Source organism: Varroa destructor, unplaced genomic scaffold, assembly GCF_002443255.2.
Source record: "Varroa destructor unplaced genomic scaffold, Vdes_3.0 BEIS01000006.1, whole genome shotgun sequence".
Taxonomy (NCBI): Eukaryota; Metazoa; Arthropoda; class Arachnida; order Mesostigmata; family Varroidae; genus Varroa; species Varroa destructor.
Window position 1 is genome coordinate 2,162,834 of NW_019211459.1, and position 23,145 is coordinate 2,185,978.

General features: G+C 38.2%; 3 protein-coding genes and 1 non-coding gene across 5 annotated transcripts; 2 read left to right on the top strand and 2 right to left on the bottom strand.

The window, feature by feature from the left end:
- Positions 1–427: 427 nt before the first annotated feature.
- LOC111253079 (uncharacterized) lies at positions 428–1,314 on the bottom strand. Its single transcript, XM_022811991.2, has 2 exons — positions 1,160–1,314; positions 428–922 (listed from the first exon to the last, which is right to left on the bottom strand). The coding sequence occupies exon 2, from the start codon at positions 865–867 to the stop codon at positions 508–510; it is 360 nt and encodes a 119-aa protein (XP_022667726.1). The 5' UTR covers positions 868–922; positions 1,160–1,314; the 3' UTR covers positions 428–507.
- A 1,832-nt stretch (positions 1,315–3,146) lies between these two features.
- On the top strand, positions 3,147–3,218 carry TRNAQ-UUG (transfer RNA glutamine (anticodon UUG)). Its single transcript has one exon. It is a non-coding gene; the product is annotated as a tRNA-Gln (tRNA).
- Positions 3,219–5,606: 2,388 nt separating this feature from the next.
- LOC111253059 (ATP-binding cassette sub-family F member 3) lies at positions 5,607–16,663 on the bottom strand. Of its 2 annotated transcripts, none has more exons than XM_022811926.2 (14): positions 16,320–16,663; positions 14,838–14,994; positions 14,392–14,560; positions 14,067–14,174; positions 13,777–13,892; positions 13,306–13,430; positions 9,890–10,019; positions 9,526–9,643; positions 9,219–9,368; positions 8,818–8,923; positions 8,242–8,610; positions 7,924–8,085; positions 7,554–7,755; positions 5,607–7,317 (listed from the first exon to the last, which is right to left on the bottom strand). In XM_022811926.2, the coding sequence occupies exons 1-14, from the start codon at positions 16,393–16,395 to the stop codon at positions 7,149–7,151; spliced, it is 2,157 nt and encodes a 718-aa protein (XP_022667661.1). In that variant the 5' UTR covers positions 16,396–16,663; the 3' UTR covers positions 5,607–7,148. The 2 variants fall into 2 exon arrangements, with proteins under 2 accessions (XP_022667661.1, XP_086848057.1); XM_086991931.1 differs by lacking the exon at positions 16,320–16,663 and adding an exon at positions 16,172–16,313.
- A 329-nt stretch (positions 16,664–16,992) lies between these two features.
- Ost48 (dolichyl-diphosphooligosaccharide--protein glycosyltransferase non-catalytic subunit Ost48) lies at positions 16,993–23,119 on the top strand. Its single transcript, XM_022811941.2, has 10 exons — positions 16,993–17,316; positions 17,698–18,273; positions 18,906–19,016; positions 19,145–19,245; positions 19,525–19,730; positions 20,000–20,120; positions 20,344–20,604; positions 20,783–20,914; positions 21,191–21,283; positions 21,719–23,119. Exons 2-10 carry the CDS (start codon positions 18,105–18,107, stop codon positions 21,890–21,892), a joined length of 1,368 nt encoding a protein of 455 aa, XP_022667676.1. The 5' UTR covers positions 16,993–17,316; positions 17,698–18,104; the 3' UTR covers positions 21,893–23,119.
- The last annotated feature ends 26 nt before the right edge of the window (positions 23,120–23,145 follow it).

Sequence of the window (23,145 nt, forward strand, 5' to 3'; positions counted from 1 at the left end):
CAAGCTGACTTTAAACTTTAGATTAAACTTGCACTTTGGATTAAACTTGCTCTTAGATTAAATTTGCTCGAGACGAGTCTTAAACGGATCTACTGACTAAACGATGACGACGACGATGATGATGATGATGATGCTTCTCTAAAATTGTGCTTCTCGGAAGGAAGCAATGTGGCGCGTAAATACAAAATCTTTCTTCCACTCCCTAGTTAAATAGCGCCAATGACCGATCACTTTTCAGAAGACTGCAGATGTTTTAAGAGTATGGCATTATGCTCTCGTGACAGTACGCGTTCCACCGCCTCGACAATGTATGTAAAATAAAGCACGCTAAGTTTGACTCTACGAAAGCACACACACGGGTGCCAATAATGGTACAATTAAAGATACCGAGCAATAACATCGATATACTATCCATATCGGCTATGGCTAACATAACATAATCAAGACGTTATTTATTGCATTTGTTTGCTTGAGACGAGAGAAAATTCGAAATCTCGCTTTCTGAGATTATGAGTAACACTTTGGGATATGACATCCGCAACACGGTTGTTGCTGCTGCTGCTGCTGCTGCTGCTGCTGCTGCAGATCAGACGAAAACGGCGATATAGGCGACTGTATATACTCGGCGATCTCAGATTCGTGAGCTGACATCAACTTTATAGCAACCACGCCACTAACGAAACCCAGAAGCCACCCCACAAGGGGTACAATATAAGTGGGCGATATTAATCCGGGTAGAAATTGCGATTGTGCTACAGGATTCTGCCCGCCACGAAGCAACATGTACGGGTCACTCTGATGACATTCGTTCACGCACGCGGGGCACGCGTCTTGGTCATAGTCGCCATAGCCTCCAAGATACGCCATTACGACCTCGCGATGTTATCAGTCGTGCTTTGCCAAGATTCGGTTCACTGCTGGACTACAAGTGAACAGCAACAACAACAATAATACCAACAACTCAGTTATATAAAGACCTAACCTGATACAGCTTGGTCGGCAAAACAACAAGAACGACAATTGTACGCAACGAACTAGCCGATCCCGTTTTGATCAATTACTTCTCCAGTTTCGTTTTTGTCGAGCCTCAACTATTAAACCATGATACCGTTCACCGTTCCATATTTGTACTATAAATGTAATCATAATTGTTACTTACAGATGCTTCTAACTTTTAAGGGCGCCAGCAAGCGCTAAGATGCTCCGTAGGCTAGAACAATTTGGTCCAGTGTACAAGCAGCAAAGATACGAGCTTTATCTGATAACTTGTTAAGCAATACGTGATGTTAAGCCAGTGGTAGACAGTAGTGTTTTTTGAGATCATCATGCCCTCCCTGTATCATGCCCTCACTGCTTTGTACATGGTACCTAAAGAGACAATAATCTATCTACGTAACCGAGAATTTTGATGAGTTGAATAACGCTTTGTTCCCAAAATCGATAATCGAAGAGTAGCACTATTACGTACTGCATTCATTTCATTACGTTGTGCTCCTTGTAGAATAAGCCAAATTTATTGTTTGCTTACTTATTTCTTAGTAAATTTAATTACCTCCTTTTGCTACTATTTGCGCTTATTTACTTGGCGGTTCTTGTTTTCACCTAAGCAGGGCCGGAATTTAAAATGGGGGATTACTTTAAAATGAATAACGATGCCAATACCCCCCCCCTATCGCCAACATTTTGTGCTATGCCACAAAGCAGCAGAATTTAAATCTTACCCTTAGACACGCAAACGATAAAATAAGAGTCTGCGCGAAAAGTGCGTAAAATCTGTTTTCTACTCAAAAAAAATGGTTGCACCGCCTTGAGGTCGCGATTGAAGACGTTCCGAAGGAGCTTAAACACTGGTAGTTTATGGCACAGCCCTAAAGTCTTTACAAGGAAGAGCATTCTGTATTTACTGCATAATAAAATGGTTGCGTTAACATGAAAGCGGTAATATTACAGTTACAATGCAATAGAAAAATCACTTCACTTTCTGCAGTTTCATCTTGGATTTAAAATTATTTCATTGAATTGCACTTGGGTTAACATATAGCACCAGCTGTCCTCGCGCTCCACACCTCAGTCACTTATAAGTGAGTATCGTTTAGGAGAATTCGCTCCCGTAAAGTTGGCCTCGTTCATTTAGCCTATTTATCATATTTTGCCCATAAGATATTTCTCCGAGTATTAGGGCCATAGTTGGGGGCAAATGTTCTTCTTGTAGCACAAGCTTACTTTTTTCACAGAATTATTTTCGTTGCGCGTTATTGATAAGCGGAGTCGTGTGAAGACTGTAATAAAAAAAATCCGCGCGCCGAACTCTGTTCTCCTCACGGCCTTTACATATATACATTATATTAGTTTTCAATCAATTTTTGCTTCATTTTGTGTATATTAATGAATCGGTGCCGCTGAAAGGTGGTCGACTTGGCCACGAAATTTGCCATGAACGCATATGCACTACGTACGAAAAATGTTTGCTACCAAATATTTTTAGAGTTTGCTTTTTAGCACTAAAATAATTCGACGGGGTACCTTAGAAAGGAATCAAATACCTAAATTTAAATTTTGATGGCGCGTTTTTTTAAAGCAGCGCTTTATAAGACGAATGCTGTGACAGTTACAGCATTACAGTAGATAGTCGTTATGCTGTATACTAATAAAGATACACGATGTAATAATCGAACATACAGTATCCTCGCCGGATACTTGATGGTTGCAACTTGCCAACTTACGTTATTGGAACGTTAGATTCACAGGTAATCACGCGACCAAAAAGTTGCTTGATGCTGCTGTACGGAACCGTTTTTCATGACCATGGTGACGATGCTGTATATCACGGTCACCGTACAACATGATCACAAATTTCTTGTTATTATTGTCCGTAGTTGACCTTACTATATAGTATATACTATATATATATATAGTAAGGTCAACTATATATATATATATATATATAGTAAGGTAAGGTAAGAGAGAGAGAGAGGGAGAGAGAGAAAAATATTTACACACAATGTCTAATTTAGGCCTTTCGATAACACTAGCGTTCCATAAAAGACTTAAAAAGAACAATTTTTTTTAATTTCTACATGCTTAATAATAATAATAAGAGGTCACTCTGTCGTCGGATATAGCCCTTTTGACATCTAGGTAAGCGTGGTTCCATGGTGTAATGGTTAGCACTCTGGACTTTGAATCCAGCGATCCGAGTTCAAATCTCGGTGGAACCTTATTTTCTTTAAATACGTATCATGAAAGAAATATGCCATTTTTTTATAAACAATTCACACGCGCATCTGTTATCAGCAGAAGTTGTGGGAATGTAACAATCATTTAAGGACTCTTAATACACCAAGGTGTATAGCGCTCTTTGTAAACCTACCTGAACATTTAGAGAAAATAGGAAACATTTTCGATAATCAAGTAATTTCTGATACAGCCTGTATCTCAGCATTATTTTATCATTTATTTAGCTTTTTAAAAAGTCCACTATTCTTTGCACCATGCTTCACGACGTTTGCGCCTGAATATCCGAACCGTGCAAAGGTATACTACCCTCCGTTACTTGTAGTTACAGTAGTGCGCCCGAAAAACGGGTACTGAAAATAATTTCGAAATTATGATAAATCTGCTTATTCCTCAAGTTTATCATATGTTTGTTATAAATATACAAGAACAAAAGAAGCTCTAAGAAGCGTAAGCGTCTGAGACTGTGACAGCGTACAATTCACGCGACTTAATTCCTTCAGCACAAATGGTTTTGAGTATAGCCCAATACAGCAGAGAGAAATACCAGAACTTGGGCTCATCCTGAAATTTGAACCGAGGCTTTTTATACCCAAACAATCCAACATCAGCGAAATCCGTCCTTTCTTAACGCATTGGCGAAAGCATCTGATGTCTATTAACACATTGCTTATTGTCCATCTCATCTGAGTCTACTCAGCTTCAGTCTCCATTAAGTGAATAGTTACACATAGACAAATAGCAAACTGAACTAACATGCGATATTTCGGACGCAGTTAGTCTATGGCAAGGTGCAAAGTAACAAATATTTTAACGAACTCTATCCGTGTGCACTTCCTCGTCGTTTCGCTTAAGTAAGTACAAAAAGTGCATAAGTAATATAGCAAATTATCTTTTTGAGTTAGCACAAGAAAATACGCCCTACGAATACGAAAGTTTACTTTGTGTGATTAAGTTAAGGATGTACCCCTTTGATGTGAGGAGGCTTGCTGCACATATTTCGTTAAAAATTAAAACTAGCAGTGCTGTCCAAAAGCTGTCTAATACATTTTGAAAGAACATAAAGCTCTATAAAACTTTAATGCTTATATCATTATTGAAAAACTCCCCCTTCTCCTTTGAAGGCCAGGACTCGAATTCGTAGAGAAAACCGATTCTAATTAGTACCGATTAACCGACTCTAATAGGGCTTACAGGAACTCTCGACAAGAACCTCGAGAACGATACGGTAACTTTTGATCGTTTTTTATGGTGTACCTCTATAGATACACCAGGAACAGGACAAATTACTTATTGCCCGATGAACAGAACTGCGTAAAAAATGTCTTGCTTTCGTCGGCGAGAATATAATCCTTTTCTTTTTCATTTTCAAAAACACTATTATTCAATTCTTTATCGTTTCATAGCCGATTATGGTTTGTCTTAACAATGCATAAACTAAAATTATTAGTGTCGTAAGAACGTAACGATGATTACTTATCTGTTTTTACCAGGGAATACTAAGCGTTTGACCTTATTGGATCACAATTCACTGGCAAAGTTACACTTCCAGTAGTAAAACCGACATTTTACTGACTCGCCAATGCAAGTTAAGTAATAATAACCGCAGATTTTGCGCTCTTCGCCTATATACCGAATTCCTGCCACGGTACGCATTAACATCATTAGACACTAGAGCTAATAATATTAATATGTACATGTCTAATAGTAGTCTAATAGTAATAATAGTAGTAATATACTATTATGGTATCAGCGCGAACAATTAGACTAACCTTCCAATCATAGAATACTAGTAGACAAAATTTTGGTGAATAATCATTTTAAATTCTTGGCTGTGCCCGACTACAAGCTGATTAAGTATCGTCAGATGATGATGAGTTTAGGTACCGCTATATTAAGAATCAGCGCTTACTGATTAAAATTCTGTTTCTCGAAAAGGATAGCACTAGTGAAGCATATAGAAGTGAATAAGAAGAAAACAGTTCGTTGCCGATGTAGAAACTTCAATAACGGGATTTTGTAAGTTCGTGTTCGAACCTAACCCACAAAGAATCAGGCGGGAGAGCAAAACAATATAAACAATGCACTCTATGTCAGCTCAAGATGAACTTCGTTAAAAAACATGTTACCAAGTCATAATAAGAACACTGAACGCTGAAACACTGAAAAAGGAAGAAGCAGTAAAGATGAATGCAGCAAGAATAGTCGTAGAGTTCATATAATTTTTGTTTTCTTATATGATAACTCGTTTCATCAACTTTTTCGACCTATAAACGGCTCCGGACAATTTCATATACGTACATATGTAGTACTAACGAACAACTAAACAAGCATCAACTCCTACCGAAACGAAGCAAAAACAAGGAAGCATGTATATTAACGAAAATATTTATTAGCTCTATTCCATTCCACCTATTTTCCTGTTATCGAGTGACATACGGTTCCGTCCAATTCAACGTGAAAAATATCTGTTGGTCTTTATTTGGGAGCTTCCTAGACCTCGACATGATCGGACAAATAACAGAACATGCCGTTTAAAATGTCTCATCATTCTTCTCGGAATTCATTAGCCACGCAAAAACAAGTGCACCTGTATTATCTGTGCACAGGCACTTACATACTCTACCTGCCAGGGAGCCAATGATACACGGCACTGAAGCCGACTAATGCACTACATTGATACGGCGAATGGTAGTGGGATGGAATTATACTACTGCCTTACTTCTGGTGAGCACGCCGACTCACGCTGTCACCCTGTCTATCGTTGCTATCAGTTTCTCTGAGCTAGAAAAGAGATTAACCTGTGCAGAGTAATCAAGTGCTCAGACAACACTTAGATAGATATTTTTAAGAAATATAACAAAACCGATAACGTTTTTATTATTACTTATACAGGCAGTGTGTACTTTGCCATTTTTGATTTTCTTGTTTCGCTCGAGCCCAATACTACTGTACTGTCGTACGATTATGACAACAATAAAACAATATTGATTTCGCAAATCGGGCAAAAACATTGGGCGGAAGTTAATATCTTTCATGACGACCTGTGCGGCCAATGAAAGAGCGAAATGACGGACGGAGAACAAAAGAGATTGGAAAATTTGTTGCCAATCGACGAACCACAACGTGGTGGCGACGTCAAATCTACGTCGTGCCAATTGCACTATATTAAAGTTTAGATACAAATATCATTTATTCAACCATATCAGAAGAACTGCAACTGCACCCACAGCAAAATGTGTTAGACTTAAATCTGTGACGGGTATTATCCAGACCAAACTCGCCACAATTGTACCCACTGCTTGACATTCATATGCATGTTCATCACTAAAATGCTAATGCATCGTTTTTGCAAATGTTAGTTTATACAGAGAGACTTGTTTCCGTAAATCATTTGTTCGTTTCGCATTTCTGTATAGATACGTGTCTACGTTCATGCAGAGGCGTTAGTATATATATACCCTTAGTTGACGAATAAGGTATACAATGACAGATTATAACTTTGGCTTGACTGTTTTGACAACCCAGTCACATCTAGGGGTACTTTGACATCAGTTCAGCTTGAAGACTAACAAATATGAAGCTGCCATTGTGCACTGCTAAAGTAGCGTGCTACTAACGACATGATCACGTTGAAGTTCCCGCAGTGCAAGTCAATCTTGACTTTAGAGGAACGTCGCATCTGAAAATTGTCATTGACTTAATCGCGTGTAGTGCGATTAATCATGGAACACGAACCTTACTTGTTGGAACTGCAGCTAGAGCTAGTCCAAATGCGATAACAGAGTATCAGTTTCCATGGGTATTCGTAAGGAAATAATTACTGTTCGTAACGAGTTAAGAGCTTAAAGCAAATCAACAGCAACGAAGTTGCTCTGTCTTGGGAAACGTTTAAGACAACAGCTGCGTATAATTCACTGCGCTTCGAGTTCCCTCTGAACCCGGCTGCGGTACTCTTCAAAACCTCCCTCGATGCTGGTCACGGTTCCCCCGGCACACACCCATAACTCTTTGCATACTGATTTAACCAGGCGCTCGTCATGACTGACCAAAATTACTCCACCCTTAAACACCTGCAAACACCTAGAGAAACAGTATTATAAAGCCAATTAACTCTAACAATATTCTTTAAAACCGATTACATATTGAAACAGATCATGATTAGGGTGTACAAATGTGCATGCATGAAACACTAAAGGGTGAAATGTTGAAATAAAGTGTGTTCAGAGAGGTACGTAATCATTTTCGTAAATGAACGTTAAGAGCAGATCTCGCTGTATATATTTTTTTACCTATTGAACGAAATCAGCTATACTAACTTAGCTAACGCATCGATGCTCTCGATATCAAGATGATTCGTAGGTTCATCGAGAACTAGTAAATGAGGAACAGACATAGCAAGAACTGCAAAAGCCACGCGACTTTTTTGCCCGCCAGACAGAGTTGCTATGGGCTGGAGGGCAAGCTCTCCTGATATGCCGAACTGGCCTAGCTGGCTACGATAATGCTCGCTGGTTTTTCCTGCAGGTTAGGATGCACAGAATTGAAGATATTTAACATATAAGGCTCATGTAAAAGATAATAGGATCTAGTTGGCGGAAATGTCTAGAAACATCAAATTGAACATTAGAACTTTGTGTTCCATATTTTTCTGTGCGGAATGCATGAAATAAACTCGAGTGAACTCACCGGGAAATCGTCTTGCAAGGAGCTCCACAGACGACACGTCCATGTCAAGACCATCTACATGATGTTGACTGAAGTACCCAATAACCAAATTTCTATGCGCTTGTCGAACACCCTTCGTAGGCTCATAATCTCCGTTCACTAATTTCAGCAGGGTTGTTTTACCTTGACAGAAACAAACAGGCTAGTTGTGATACGAACCTCTTCTACAGGCCTACGGTGTGCAATAGCTCGTATTCGAATATAGAAAAGATAGTTAATTTTAATTATTATATAATGACAATATGGATGATCATGAGTCAATTACGCAGACGATCTTACCAGCTCCATTATCTCCGACGATGCAGATGCGGCTTTGCATACTTGCCGAAAGATCGACATTAGTCAGCACAGTTCTTTGGCCTTCGCCATAAGAATAGTGAACTCCGTCCAATTGTAATAAGATTGGGAAAAGCGCTTCTGGTTCAGGAAAACGCAGCACAACTGGTGCTTCCTTTTGGACCGGTTTCAGCTCAGGTAGCTTTTCCAGCATCTTGATTTTACTTTGTACGAGTACAGCTCTATTAGCGTTATAGCGGAACTTGTCGATGAACACCTGTACGTGCTTGCGATGCGTCATTTGAGCTTCATACTCACGTTGTTGGCTCAATAAGCGATCTGCTGCAGTCTTCACGAAGTCTGTGTAATTTCCTATCGGAATAAAGACAAGACTGCCTTTGGATATTTACCTTTGGGATATTTTAGGATTCAGAAGTCAAGATCACGGATACAGATTATACGATAACTAACGTTTCATCATGAATCCAGCCCCTTCTTGAACTACGACACATGATTTCTGAAAGCACAATTAGGGGTTAAATGAAAAAATTGTCGGACTAGAATATAGACAATATTCACCTCGGTACGATTCGAGGATAGAGTTGTGGAAATGGATAATATCTGTGGGAACCTCGTCGAGGAATTGCCGATCGTGAGATACAACCAAGAGTGTGCTCTCCCATCCCTGTAATCAGAGAATACACGTGTTAACTTGATAATGCAATAGTTGTAAAAATGAAAAAGTAATATGATCTACATATAAATATATCCGGTTTACACAAATCAACTGAGGTGGTCACATGGCTGAATAAAAATATTGCTATATTTGTTCTCAAATAAAAATAATGCTAACAATAAATATAGATTCCTAAATGTGCCTATGTACAAATATTCACGATTTCTTCCTCCTAAGACTTCCTTGTCGACAAAAACGGAAGTCGGAATGTGCATAACTTGGAGGTATGCGAGAAAGAATTTACCTTGAGATAGTTTTCTAACCAGATAATAGCTTTCATATCAAGCATGTTCGTTGGTTCGTCAAGTAATAATAAGTCAGGTTTCGTAAATAATGCCCGCGCTAATGCTATCCTCATTCGCCAACCTCCGGAAAATTCTCTTGTCGCCTTTTTCTGAAACCATAGAACAAGACCTTAAGGAAAAACCCGCCAATTTTCAAAACACACACCCGTACACAAACACAGGCCTATAGTCGAGCTTAACAATCTACGCAATAATTAAATCAAGCAAATACAGAGAAGTGAGAAAAAATATAGAAATCAGACATACCTGCATTTCCGGAGTAAAGCCGAGACCAGCAAGAATAACGGAGGCACGTGCGGGGGCAGACTCGGCGTCGATCTCTTGTAAACGCGCATAAATTTCAGAAAGGCGTGCATCATTTGTCCTGCAAATAGAAATAGTAATCAAAGGTTGCTCTAGACACCACCCATTATGAAACAACTACTTTCTACAGACCTTATGTAACGACGAAAATGCATTGAAAATATAATACTGTGATCCTGATTATAACTAAAATTGCACGTCTTGTTCGATTCACCACAAACGCGCCTGCATGATTCACTAACTCCATACTACATTTCCTTCTCTGCCCCGCTCATGTCCACCTGGTCACGTCATTCAGAATACGCACCCGCTCGAACTGAGCTTCTTCTCCTCTGCCAACAGCCTTTGTCGTTCTTCATCGCATTCTAAGACGCTATCAAGCGCTTTAGTGCCATCACCAACAACCTCCTGTTCTACGTGTAAAACAGTTACATGAGCTGAAACCGAACAGTACCAGTGACACGTATCGGATTAGTATATGTTTATTAATAAAATTAATAATAAATAATACAATTTTTGTGCTATATAGAACTTCATACATATAACGAAATTTGAATTCGTTAACTTGTCCGATCCAAAGTGATCGCGTAAAATGCTGACATTAAGCTAAAGTTTTATTCTGAAATTAACTGTGCGTGATACTTCCTGTTCTTCTATTATATGAGTACTTTTCCCCGAGACAATTTTTGTTCATACAGAGCGTAATAACCATTTGCGAAATGGTTAATGAAATATGAACCATCACTGTACATTTTTTGGATAAAATGAATATTTTTTTCGCGAACTATTTCTCCTATTGGAGGTAAACCCTTTTTTGTGGTTTGCTCGATAATCGTTAAGAACTTGTAAGATGTTTGTTGGAAAGTTTTCTCAAACATTATGAAACGAACTCAACGCTAAATCTCAGGAAAACTTTCGATGTTTCACTTTTTCTCCATTTATAACTGTAAAGGTTGATAGTCCACTTCATTGACAAGTTCACAAGCACAAGACCGCATTAATTTGCACGCTCTCAACCTGAATTTAACCAGGGAACCTTAACCCCCTCGCGCTTCCGTCTTCCCTATCCCACGCATGATTACACTACTTTTATAACAATATGGTGATTCTTACTCAAATTATTAGGCATTAATGAGATACAAATCATTTCAGTTTATGCATAGGGTTAAGAATTGTATACACAGTTTACTGTCGAAAAGAACGATTCAATTAAACTAATTTATACATTTTTTAAGACTCTCCGTATCTCAAACGGATGAAACCTTTTTCCGGGATAGTTTCTTTTCCCCATAGGGGGTGTGATGCTAATTAGGTTAATTTACCAATTTGTTGATGAAGTACGGACTATCTCAGTATGTGATTCAATTTCTTTACTTCAGGGTGGCTTCTTCATTCCATAGAGTAATTCCATAATAATTTAGGCAAGTCAAAAATATTTAGAGAATTTCTTCGACGACTATTGAAATCGTAACAAGAATTTACGTTTAATTGCTACTTGTCTTTTTTCAGTATAACAAAGTAGCTGTTCGCATTTATTCAATGCAGTCGTAAAATGGTGACTTTTGTCAATACTGTTAGGCATTGATAAAATGTAAAACACACTCTCGAAACATGAACTATATTCGTTAGTGGGATGGGCGTTTTTTCGGGAAGTAATTTCCTTTTCCATAGATGGTCGTCAAGTTCATTTGGCCAGTTTACAAGATGGTTGGTGAAGTACCAACTGTCTAATCACCTAACTAATACTCACGATTGGAGATGAACACTTTTCCGAGTAATAGAATTTAATGAACTAAGAAAACGAGACAATTATTAATAATATCTCGCCAACACTTAAACATTAAGGCAGAAATAACTGTAGAAGGATACGGAATTTGGGCTAGGTAAAGCCTTAGACAAGCTTTGCGTGCACGACCGTAGGTTAACTTAAAATGTACAAGTAAAATTAAGTTGGTTTGTTCGGGTTTATGTCAGCAGTTTTCAATTCAAGCTTAATTATTTCCTTGAGTAGTGCCGACATTTCAATCGAGAGGCCTAACTATCTATTATATCTAACAAAAATGACCTATTGGTCCTTCAACAAAGTAACAGATATAACTGTAAGAGGGTCACCAATTCACTAGATGAAAAATAAACTGATCACTGAAACCGAACGATTATAGGAGAAGAATAGTAACCGGGCATCTGTAAAGGTTTTGGTCTGCAATTGAGCAATGGTATATGTTTGAGAGGTTGAGTGTGATATAAATCGAGTATTAGAACACGTTGATGATAAACAACAATGAAAGGACGGAATAGTTGAGATTAAAATTGAGAAGAAAAAATTCAATGAAGTAATGAAATCACTGTTACAGAATAACTGTATAATACTTGTAGGTTATGTTGAATGTGAACAGTCGCACGCTAGGATGTAATGTAACAAAGTGTCTGAACCAAGGTAGTAAATTGGCTGAATCCGAAAAATAGTTTCTGTAACACTAGCGAGATTGTTGCTACAGGATTTTAGAAGAGTTGTAGTCGGAATAACAGATGTGAAAGCTTCTATTATAACTATAATTTATGTTAGGCTATACATAAAGCGAATCAAACTCGTACGTATCATACTAGAATAATGAAATAACTCAAAGGGTAATGTAATCGAAATCGCGTGACATTAAGTGATGAGGTCGGTTAAATCAATCAACAATGAAACAGGCTTATATATATATAAAGTACTCTGTCTTGACCCAATCAAACTTTGGTGGGCTATGTAGCAGGAATACATCCGTTATTCTTGGCGTTAAAGAAAGCTAGTTGCTAGAACAACGTAATAGGCTCATCATGACGAAAAACGTACGTCACTTTCAGAACTTCTACTTCTCAGTATTCTTCAGAATACTACTTCTTACGCAATGTCTTCACAAAAGATGAACTCTCACCAAAACTCTGAAAAGCTTTAACCGAAATTGACCGTCTACCTTATTACCGATTTCCATGTACCTCCTAAAAAATCCGAAGGAGATTTCTTAGAAGCATATTGGAAGATTCTCAATAGGACTATATACATACAAATTTAAAAATTCAAAATAACTCAAAAGCCATTTTAATACACTTGGATTTTTTATATAAGAATTAACGGCCGTTTTGAAGAAGAGAATATAAATTACCGAGTCATCTGAGCAAGTTCTAACGACTAGTTTCTTTGAGGCCGTATGCCTTTCTACCTATTCTAGATTTTTTGGCCGTCTTGAGTCCTTATAGCTTTGGGAATTTTGGTCTGCTATTGGCCCAGAATGTTTCCGGTTAAATATTTGTAGTAGCGTATATGAGCGAAACCTTAATTACCAGTATTGCTTGATGTACGGTTACTAGAAAAAACTATATATAGACTAAAAAAGGAGAACGGTTAGGATGAGTTGTGGATTGTTTAGGTCCCGAGTTGAAGCTGTATTGTGGTGGATCCTAATTATATTGAAAAACATGACTGCCAAAAGAAACTTCTAGCATCTTCCAAAAATTTCATTGAAAATCTGTTTTTGTTTAGATGTAATCCCAGAAACAACTCGTAATGGAAACTCCAGATTTAGACGGGGCACTAATATATATATATATATATATATATATATATAGCAGGGTGAACGTTTGATGGTGATTTGACCCCGTTTTAAGGGAAGAAAGAGAACCATATGTTAGAAAATGCAAGACTAAAGCAAGAGTAAACCGGTTTCGGACTTGTCGACTAACCTGGTAGGCAGAGTTGTCTCGTAGAAATCATTTTAAGCAATGTCGATTTTCCAATTCCGTTCCGACCCACTAGACCGAAACGTCGGCCAAAAGTCAGAGCTAATGTAGCATTTTGCAACAGTGACCTAAACATTTTATAAAGACGTATTTATATATAGGTATACACACATTCAGTTTGATAAACGGCTATAGAGGTAATGCGGGCGTTATATATAATTAGAATGAATTAAATCGCTACGAGTTCAATCATAAGAATGCTATTCAATGCATTTAAAAGAGACAGACTATTTAAGTAAGGGAGGAGTTTTCTTGCATCTGGCGCAGATATAATCAGAATACATGAAGTTAACACGCTTGTGAATAAAATAGGATAATTACACCATACGTATATATGTATGTATCATGCAGGCTTTCTTTGTGTGTAGAATAACGACCAGATTATTCACAGAATTGAAGAAATGAAATACACACTTGTCTCCGATGTTGACGTCAAAATTTTCAATTCGAATATCTCTCGACTTCGAGCTAGCTTCGGAATGTTGTCCTTTCCGTGACAGGGCCTGGGTTGCAGTAGCCTCCTTATTTGTCTATAACATAAGTATGGATATAGTCGGTGTAATGTATTTAGCTGATGTTTTATCGAAGAGGACAGCGTATCGATGAAAAGAACCTGTTAGAAAAATGCTTACAAATTGAGCACAAAGGTGACTAGGTATTTGGCGATAACATGCAATTGTTGCATTTAAAACTATTTCATCTACCTGCAAAGTAGCAGTTAGTAATGCGCTAGGCACATCACAACCCTCGCGACGCTCCTGTTTAGCTCGAATTTTCGCTTCCGCCTTTTCTAGCTTGCGTTGATCTACAGTCTGGAAGATGGTCGACAGCAAAACGCAACCCGACTCTTTCAGTTCATAGTTGATAAAAAAAATCAATTTGACCCCGTCCTTAGAATACGATAAGCAATTGATTCAAATATGAAAACGCAAATGCGTATTGTATTGTATAGGAATTAGCCTTTAAGGGGAACTTATAATAAAGTATGATAAAGTAAGTGCAAATTTTCGGATAAATCATCTGTCTTACCGTTACGTTATGCTTTTGAGCAAGCCAAATTGAAGCCGTATCATCATGACGAGTTTCGGTGGCTTGGCCTAGCGTCGACGCTAAGTGCACTGGAGAACTCAACTGGAGCAAACGGGGACTATTCCCGCTCCCGTTGATCTCATTGCCATGATTCGGTCCACCGCCACCGCTAACAGCATTATTAAGAGTAGGTAAAAATGTATCAATGTAGACTAAAGTATCAATCTCTGCAGGTATCCATGTCTACTGTCAAAAAATTCCGATTTTAGCGAGTTCTACTAATAATTTGAACCTTGATGGATTAGCATGAATCGTATGCAATACATGCTGAATACATAGGAGGAACTGCCTTTTTGGGGGCACCGGACACAATAGAGCATTATATTAGGGTGTGAGTTGACATAGTTGTTTTTAGTATAAAATACTTCGATACGTAAGTGACATACCCGATAGCCTGAAAAAGATCTTCACAGACACTGCGAACAGCCTCTTCCTCAGTTTTCTGATGAACCTCTCGGTGAGAACGAATGAGTTCGGCAAGCATTTCACCACAGGCTTCCTGCACGTCCTCCACCGACCCCAAATCATCGCTGGAAAGCACGCCTAAGGAAAGTGAGGCAATCAAATACTTAGTCAAGTAATTATGAATAATATAATTTTGGACAACTATAAATAAAATGTTTAGGTAACCCGCGTACACACCGCCTAAATTAATGCTCAAAGCTAGTTCGATCCTCTACTAGGAAGCTTGTATCTTTAGCCGAGAGACTTCTGAAGTCTCTCAAATCAAATCAAATATACCAAAAAATAAATAAAATCAAATATATATAAGTTTTGAATGGGGTTCTGCAACTTAACGCTTATACTAAACCGACAAGTAAACACCGAAATAGAACCGCGTACAGAGCACCAGCATTAAAGACACCCCCAGGATTTCACCAGACTCTCATTATCTTCAAACTAAAGGTAAGAATAATATTTCTAATCGACCTAGACATATTGAACTGATAAATAAGCAACGAAATACGCAATGAGAAAAGAAAGCAGAAGAGAAACGTAATGAGACGAGATCAATAATGACCTTATTATATATTCTGCCTGTGTCTACAGAATTTTAGAGCAAAAGGAAGACTGGGATTGGAACAAAAAATAGTGAAGGTACACCAAATCGCGTAGCGTTTCTTGTAAATATAATGTAAAATATAAAAATAAAAAAATTGTAAAAATCTTCTAACCTAAAATTCACTTCGCATTTGATTGAACGGGTGACATTATAATGCTCAAAAATTTAACTCACGACACTATTAAACCTGAACCTAAATAAAGTTATCTTACGAGCGCAGTATTTGTGATAGTTAAAACGAATTGTGGGAACAATAATCGTGATAACTACCCATTGTCCAGTCACTATTTTATAACCTGAAACTACCGTTTGTTTTCCTTATTTATTCGAACAATGTTTAAAGTGCTCTATTGTAAGTATTATAATCGTGTAGGTGACATCTTCTTTATTGCTATACCCGCTAACTGACTGTAGCCTAGTTACTGCTGTATCTCACGTAGCTATGCACTGTGTATCGACTATATTATCATACTTTGTTTCGACTTTCAGTAATAACTACAGCAGTTAGTGACGTGTATTCTGGCATTTTCGTCTCGAAGCACTGGATAAGTGTGAATTGGTTGATCTGGTACTATAAATTTTTGAAGCGGCAAATCTACGGAATGAATTATCAGTGTTTCGCTATAACCGAAGAGGGCACTCATGGAAATAACGCACGTTTCTCTTCGCAGTTTCATTCTACAACAGCGCTGCGCCGTCTCTGAACGACGAACCTTCACTAGACATATCCGGGCCACGTTTATCTTTCAACAAAACGTGAGGATATCAATCGTCATATTTATCGACAGCAGCACTTCGTACAGACCTGTCAGGTACTCGAAGAGATCACTGTCAATATTGGGGAATTGCTTTTTCAAAACATCCTGTACTGGGGTAGACATCGCTGAACAAGAAATCTTAATTCGAACGTCGGGCGGCACGAACACAGTGTGGGCAACCTTATATTACAGGTTGCTTATGTCCGAACACGGCAAATCTTGCAATTGTCACGCCAGTACTGACACGCTCCACATATATTTCTTCACTCGCTCCGTTTACGAGCTGAGTCGTGCATGTGGATTCAACGTTTCTTTCCGCGAGTATCATTAAGTTAAGATCACATCACCAATGAACTCAAGAAGGTATCTTAGGTGCTGTGGCGCGTGTGGTTTTCAGGTGCCCTTTCCCTTGATCCGCTATTTTTATGGTTTAACAATAAACCCGTACTGCTAAATGGAATAATAGCAAATAGAAGTATAAAATATAAGACGTACATCATCTATCGAAGCTAACCTATTTCAAGGACTCTTTTCTAGAGAAAAAAAAAACAGAATACGCCTTAGAAATAATACATTTTGAAAATGCCCGCTATTAACTCTATGAATGAATTTTGAACCCTTTAATTTTTGGCAGGCAGCCACATATCGATAAAGAAAATTTCAATTTTTACAGTTGTCGCTGTATCGCCTAGTAAAGTTCATTAATGAAACGTCGGTTGGATAGAATTGGAGGGAATTTCCGATCACGTTTACTAGGGATATGTCTATCTAGGCAAAAAAACCAAGAAATTCCTTCAACAAAGAAGCAAGCTTTGCAAGCCTTGATGTACTTCAAGTTACCGTTTTGATCCAGGAATTAAATAGTAATATCTCCAGTTTTTATTGCTTTCAGACGAGTTGTCAGGCTGAATAACATCGAATTTGGGTACTTTGCATTGCAAACAGCAAAAAACACGATAAAACAATATCAATGCAGCATGGGAAAAGTACCTCGTTTTCCATCGTTCAATTCAAGTAATCAGAATCTTTCTAATCGAAAAGTCAGTAAGTAAACAACTCTTTAATTTCTCATAATAGGAAAAAGACTACGGCAACTCAGGTGTTTTAAGAGAAATTTCTAACTTTAACCCACAACACCATGTTTATATAGGCCTCTCAAAGGATTTACATTATTAGAACTGTTGCCAATCGTGTTCAGCTCAAATATTAGATGTTCCTATCCCTATTCAAAAGAAAGTATATTGGAAACGGATATTTTTGATGATGAAGTAAGGAATAATGCCAAGCCAGAGATAATTTTTTCAAATTCTTTTTCCTGTTTTCCAAACATTAAATCATCCTTTTCATTCTTTCCAGTGTGCGAGAATCTCTTTTTTGCGTTATTAATTCAACATATTCTCGTAATCAACTGCTTTATTTGTTTAGCATTTTCGGCAAGGGACGATTGTGCAGCGACTCAAAAACCAACGATCAGCAGACGACGCAACGTGTCACTGGCTGGCGAACGCAAACACGAAAGCCGGCGCTGCATGGCTTATCGTTTTGAAAACGGAAGGAACGAAAAAAGGAACGGTGGTGGCATCGGTGGACACCTTAATAGAATCAGTGGGTTCACTGAGAGAAGTGGCACTGGCTGGCGTGCCTAGGCGCCTTTAAACGTCACCTAAAGCGACCGGAGAAAGTTCTGATAAAGGCGCTGCATTTAATGTCTGTGTTCGCCGTGTTCGAACTGAACCTGAGCAGATCCCGCTGTTGGCGTTACCTGATTGACGCGTGAGAGCGCGTGATTCTGTGGGTACCTGAGGAAACTGTTTTGAATACGAGGGCAAACAATGGGGTGTTCCACGAAATCGAATTTACCTCTGGTACTGGCCCGTGGAATCATAGGGTTGATGCTGTGTTCATTTCATATGGTACATGCTCAGCCCGGAGATACGCTAGTGTTGCTTGACACACTTATGACAAAGGACACCCACTCTGATTTCTTCGCGTTGCTTACTGGTAAGAACTTAATTGTTTTTTCAGCTTTTTCAAATGTTGTGTAGTTATTATTGCTATTGAAACATCGACGCGAAGGCGTATTTCGTCTACCCGTGGTGTCTTGTACTGCTAAGTGCTTCGGCGAACCTCAATATATTATACAATCCTGTTTCTAAACACACATTTTCCTGTGTCCACCAACCCGCCGACGAACATGAAAACCAACATCAAACAGCAGAAAAGCCTGTGATTAGCCTGTTCACGTTTGACCTACGTAGGCCTGTTTATCTACCTATAAAAAATATTAAGGTGCATTTTGAGTGTTGCATATTCGATGCCGTCGGAATTCCTTGTCACCCATAATATGCTGAATAACTGAGAATTTCTGTACTTGTAACTTTTTTGTTATTTTTATTTATTTTGGTAAAATATCGAGTTGATCTATATATAGTCGATTTATATGAAACGTGGATATGATACCATAAACAAGCAAGATGATGTAGGCCAAACTTTCACTTATGACCTTAATTTTAACATTGACGAAATATCTTGTTTTTTACTAGAGAGTAAAGGAGCGTCTACAATTAACTAGAGGTAAAAAGTGAACAATTACTTGGCTTACCTTATTTCGTCCGTTTTGGTATTGTACACAGCTCGCGGTTATAAGTTAACGTTCAGACAAGCTGATGACGCCACCCTAACGTTGAAAAAGTATGGCGAATACATCTATAAGCATCTTATTCTGTTCTCTCCGACGACCGAAGGTAGGTTAGGTTTAGTTAAAAATGAATTTATGCAGTTTTATTATAACCTGACGAAACCATAACGAATGCATACCAAATTTTTCGATGTCCTCTGACGACCTCAGCAGCCACTTAATTTTTATTTGTAGAGTTTGGCGGCAGTATTACTATTCAAGCATTGACGGAATTCATTGACGATGGAGGAAATGTCCTTGCAGCCGTCAACTCGCGCGCAGGTGATGCCATGAAGGTTCGTCGATCAATGTCTTCCTCTATATTTAATAAAGTTTACAGCATATTCCAACTCAGTGAAAATTTGAATCGTTCTATTCATAAAATAGTTACTGGCGCATGCAGATATGAATGTCGATGCAGATTTAAAAACCGGTTGTCAACTCTTAGGTGGACTGCCCATTAACAAAATACAGTGTACACGTAAGATCTTATACGAGTAGCTTTACGCTTAAACACCATGGTACGCGTAGTGCTAATTGGTAATTGGATAATGTAGAAATTAAAAATATTGTAGGATCTTGCTGCTGAGTGCGGCCTAGAGGTGGACGATGAGGGCGCCGTGGTTATCGATCATCTTTCTTATGATGTTCGTCTTGATAACGGAGACCACACGACGATTGTAGCTAATCCTGTCACACAATTAGCTGACATCCCACCCATATTAGGTGGCCCCGATTCTTCAGCAAAGGAATTCTCACCTATTCTCTTCAAAGGCATCGGGTACGTACTGATTACATTTCATATGCAGAATAGGTTTCTGACTATTTTAGGACTTCTAAATGCTGATAGTACATAATTTGAATGAACGTCTGAAGTGAACTTGTGACACAGAGCATCGAAAAAAGTAGAAGTCCACACCAAAGTCCAAAATTAAGCTGAAGGCTGTAGATTAAGTTGAACATAATCGATTATCGATATTTGAGACATGGTAACATATAAGGGATACAGTGGCGTTGTTATAATAAACATTCAAATTTTCTTTAATTCAGATTGATTACCAATCGCAAAAATCCGTTGGTGACCAATATTCTAAAAGGTTCGCCAGCAACGTTTAGCTCCGCACCCAGGTCAGTCATCCGAAACGAGAAGCCGCCAAATGTCGCCGGAGAGGTAATTGAAACACGCGATTTGATTTATTGTCTGCGCATCGTTTAGTATTTAGTATATAACTATCCGCCTATAGGTAATCCTGGATGCGTACTATATCGGACTGATAATATAAGACTATATAAAAGGCTCAATATCAACGTCTTCAGTACTAGATTATCGTTTATAAAACCTGGTTTGGTTTAAGTATAAATCAGTTGAAATGTTTCTGTGTTGAATACCGTAGTCGACATCCCTCATCGCAGCACTTCAAGCACGAAACAACGCTCGCGTCGTTTTCTCAGGATCTCTCTTATTCTTTTCCAATGAGTACCTACGCGCACCGGTTTCTGGTTCCTCGGGAGTGAAGGCCACGCAAAGTGGGAACAAGCGTCTGGCCGAGGCTCTTGCTGCATGGGCTTTCCGAGAGACAGGTGTCCTGCGCCATTCCGATATCAGCCACGGTGGACCATACACGATCATGGATCAGGCCACTTTCTCGATAAAAGTTGGTTTTTCGTTTGATGGGTTCCAGTGGCTCATGATGTGTCATGTGGTGGTTATGATGTACAGTCATTTAGGAACTACTCATGAACAAAGTTTTAATGTTTGGAATGCATATTTGAAACGAATATTCGTTTTTACTTCGTACTTGTTCCTAATTATTACTAATAATATTAATTTAGGTGGAGACGCTAAGTTCCGAAGGCAAATGGGTCTCGTATTCGCATCCTGCTATTCAAATGGAATTTGTTCGTATAGACCCATTCGTGCGTACTGATCTACGTCTCGTCGATGCAAAACAGGGTCGCTATGAGGTAAATTTTCATCTTTTTATACTGTTTCAAAAAAGTCAGCACTGCACTGGGTAGTTACAGTGCTATATAATCTAAAATCCTTAGTTCGAACTGTAAAAACATATTGATTTGTGGACCATTTATTAGTATTCGAAAACACTCATCTTAATTTCTCATTTCTGAAATACAAATAAACTGCCTATGTATATATATATATATATATATATATATATATATATATATATATATACAAATTATTTTTTACATTTTCTATATATATTATTTATTTTTATTTAGGTAAGCTTCCGCGTACCAGACGTTTACGGTGTGTTCCAATTTCGTGTTGAACACCGCCGGCCTGGGTTCGATCGTCTCGCCGTTACATCGCAGGTCTGTCTACTCACTTACTTTGGATGTTACTTTTTTTTAGTAGAACCTCAACTCAATATTATAGAGAAAATTTTCAACGTCATTTTTGCGAAAAAAACTTCAATTGCAAACAGCTGACACTTATTATTCGAAACTATCGTAGAGAAAAATGCAAAGTTATTTGATTTTATAGACTAAAACTTTAATTCCGTGTGATACAACCAATTTCAATCAGAAACTACAGTGCCGTCAAGTAACTAAACTGAGATCTGGCTAATAACGTGTATGAACCGAGAATCGTTTTAAGATAGGAACATCGCCAGTATTGTCCAAGGGAATCTGTTTTATACTTGAACCGAAACACCGTCCAATGCTTAAGCGGCTTATCTGGTAATAATTCGAAGATAAGAGTCGTGTTTTAATGCTATTCAGTGTTTACTGTTACTGTGATTGCAGGTGTCAGTTCGCCCGTTGCAACATACCCAATACGAGCGTTTCATTCCAGCTGCGCGCCCCTACGTTCTATCAGCGTTAATGATGATGCTTGGCTTGTTTGTCTTTAGTTTCGTCTTCATTCATCATCAGGACAGTGAAAAAGAGGATAAAGAGAAGAAGTCTAAAAAAGAGTAGATAGAAACGTACAAAAACTTCAACTAAAAGATGTCGTTTTTTAACGAATGTTATTCAGTTAATCAGAAAATTGAAGACGCTGCCTCTATCAAGGGAAATTTAAACTTGAAGAAACGGTCAAGTCGATGCAAAGAATGAGATCATCGCCCACTTACGGCGATGTGTCATCTTTTCTATTTTTTTTTTTATTTTGGAGAACATGGAGGGACTATGCGTTCTCGAAAACACTTTCCCGAAAGATTTTAGAACTCTTATTCCTCAAACTTGCGCTAGGGATACATGTTAGAAAAGAAAATCAAATATATGGTCTCGTTCTCATAGTAGATCTTACAATGAGGGCGTAAAAACTTAAAAAAAAAAGTAGCTCTAATAGATCGCACAGAGAACTAAAATTCATTAGAAGACCCTGGCGGCGGGATTAGAACCGACAAAAATTATGGAAAATTGGAACAGTGAGGGATAGTGTGACGTACGATTTCATGGCATTGCTGAGCGAAAGAGCGAAGGTTGACACAAAAACCTCTTAACATTGGCGGTAGAACATCGCCGACGCTGATAACGACGCTAATATGCGATGCCCGTTTGGTAAACTAAATTTTGCCGTGGCTTCGTCCAGCGACACAAACTGCTCGCTACACAGCATAGCCAACAACGATCTGTCTCAAAGATAACGCCTTTTCTATACGCGGGCTGAATGGGAGAAGAGGGAGGGAGAACGAGTGCTATTCACATTTGTTAATTGATAATGATTGAAGGAGCTGTTACGATAAAACCGTTGACCTGTACAGAGATAGAAGGGTTGAAGTGACAGTAGTAATTGAAAAAGCGTTTTTTCGATATGATATGGATTTGCATTCAGCGAAAGTTATTTTCAAGGCCTGTTTTGAAAGTAATTTACTACTAATCCTTTATTACTAATTTTTGCCTCGATATAAGCGTCAGTGCAAACTGTAGATTCATATTTGTACGCTATGAACAACCGGATAATAATTGTTCGGGTTTTGTTGAAAAGTTACACACTTTTTGTAAAGATGAACTAAAAAAAACAATGAAGGATTTTCATATATACAATTTCGCTAAAGTGTGTCTACGTAAATCATATATTATAGGAAATGAAGCAGGATCATGAAAAACGATGGGAGGTGAACAAGAGAGCAAATGTGTGAGATATTATTTAATAATGAAACAAAGAAATAAAGGTGAACACTAAATTTTAAGTAGAACTTACGCAGTGCGTGTATGTATTAAATATT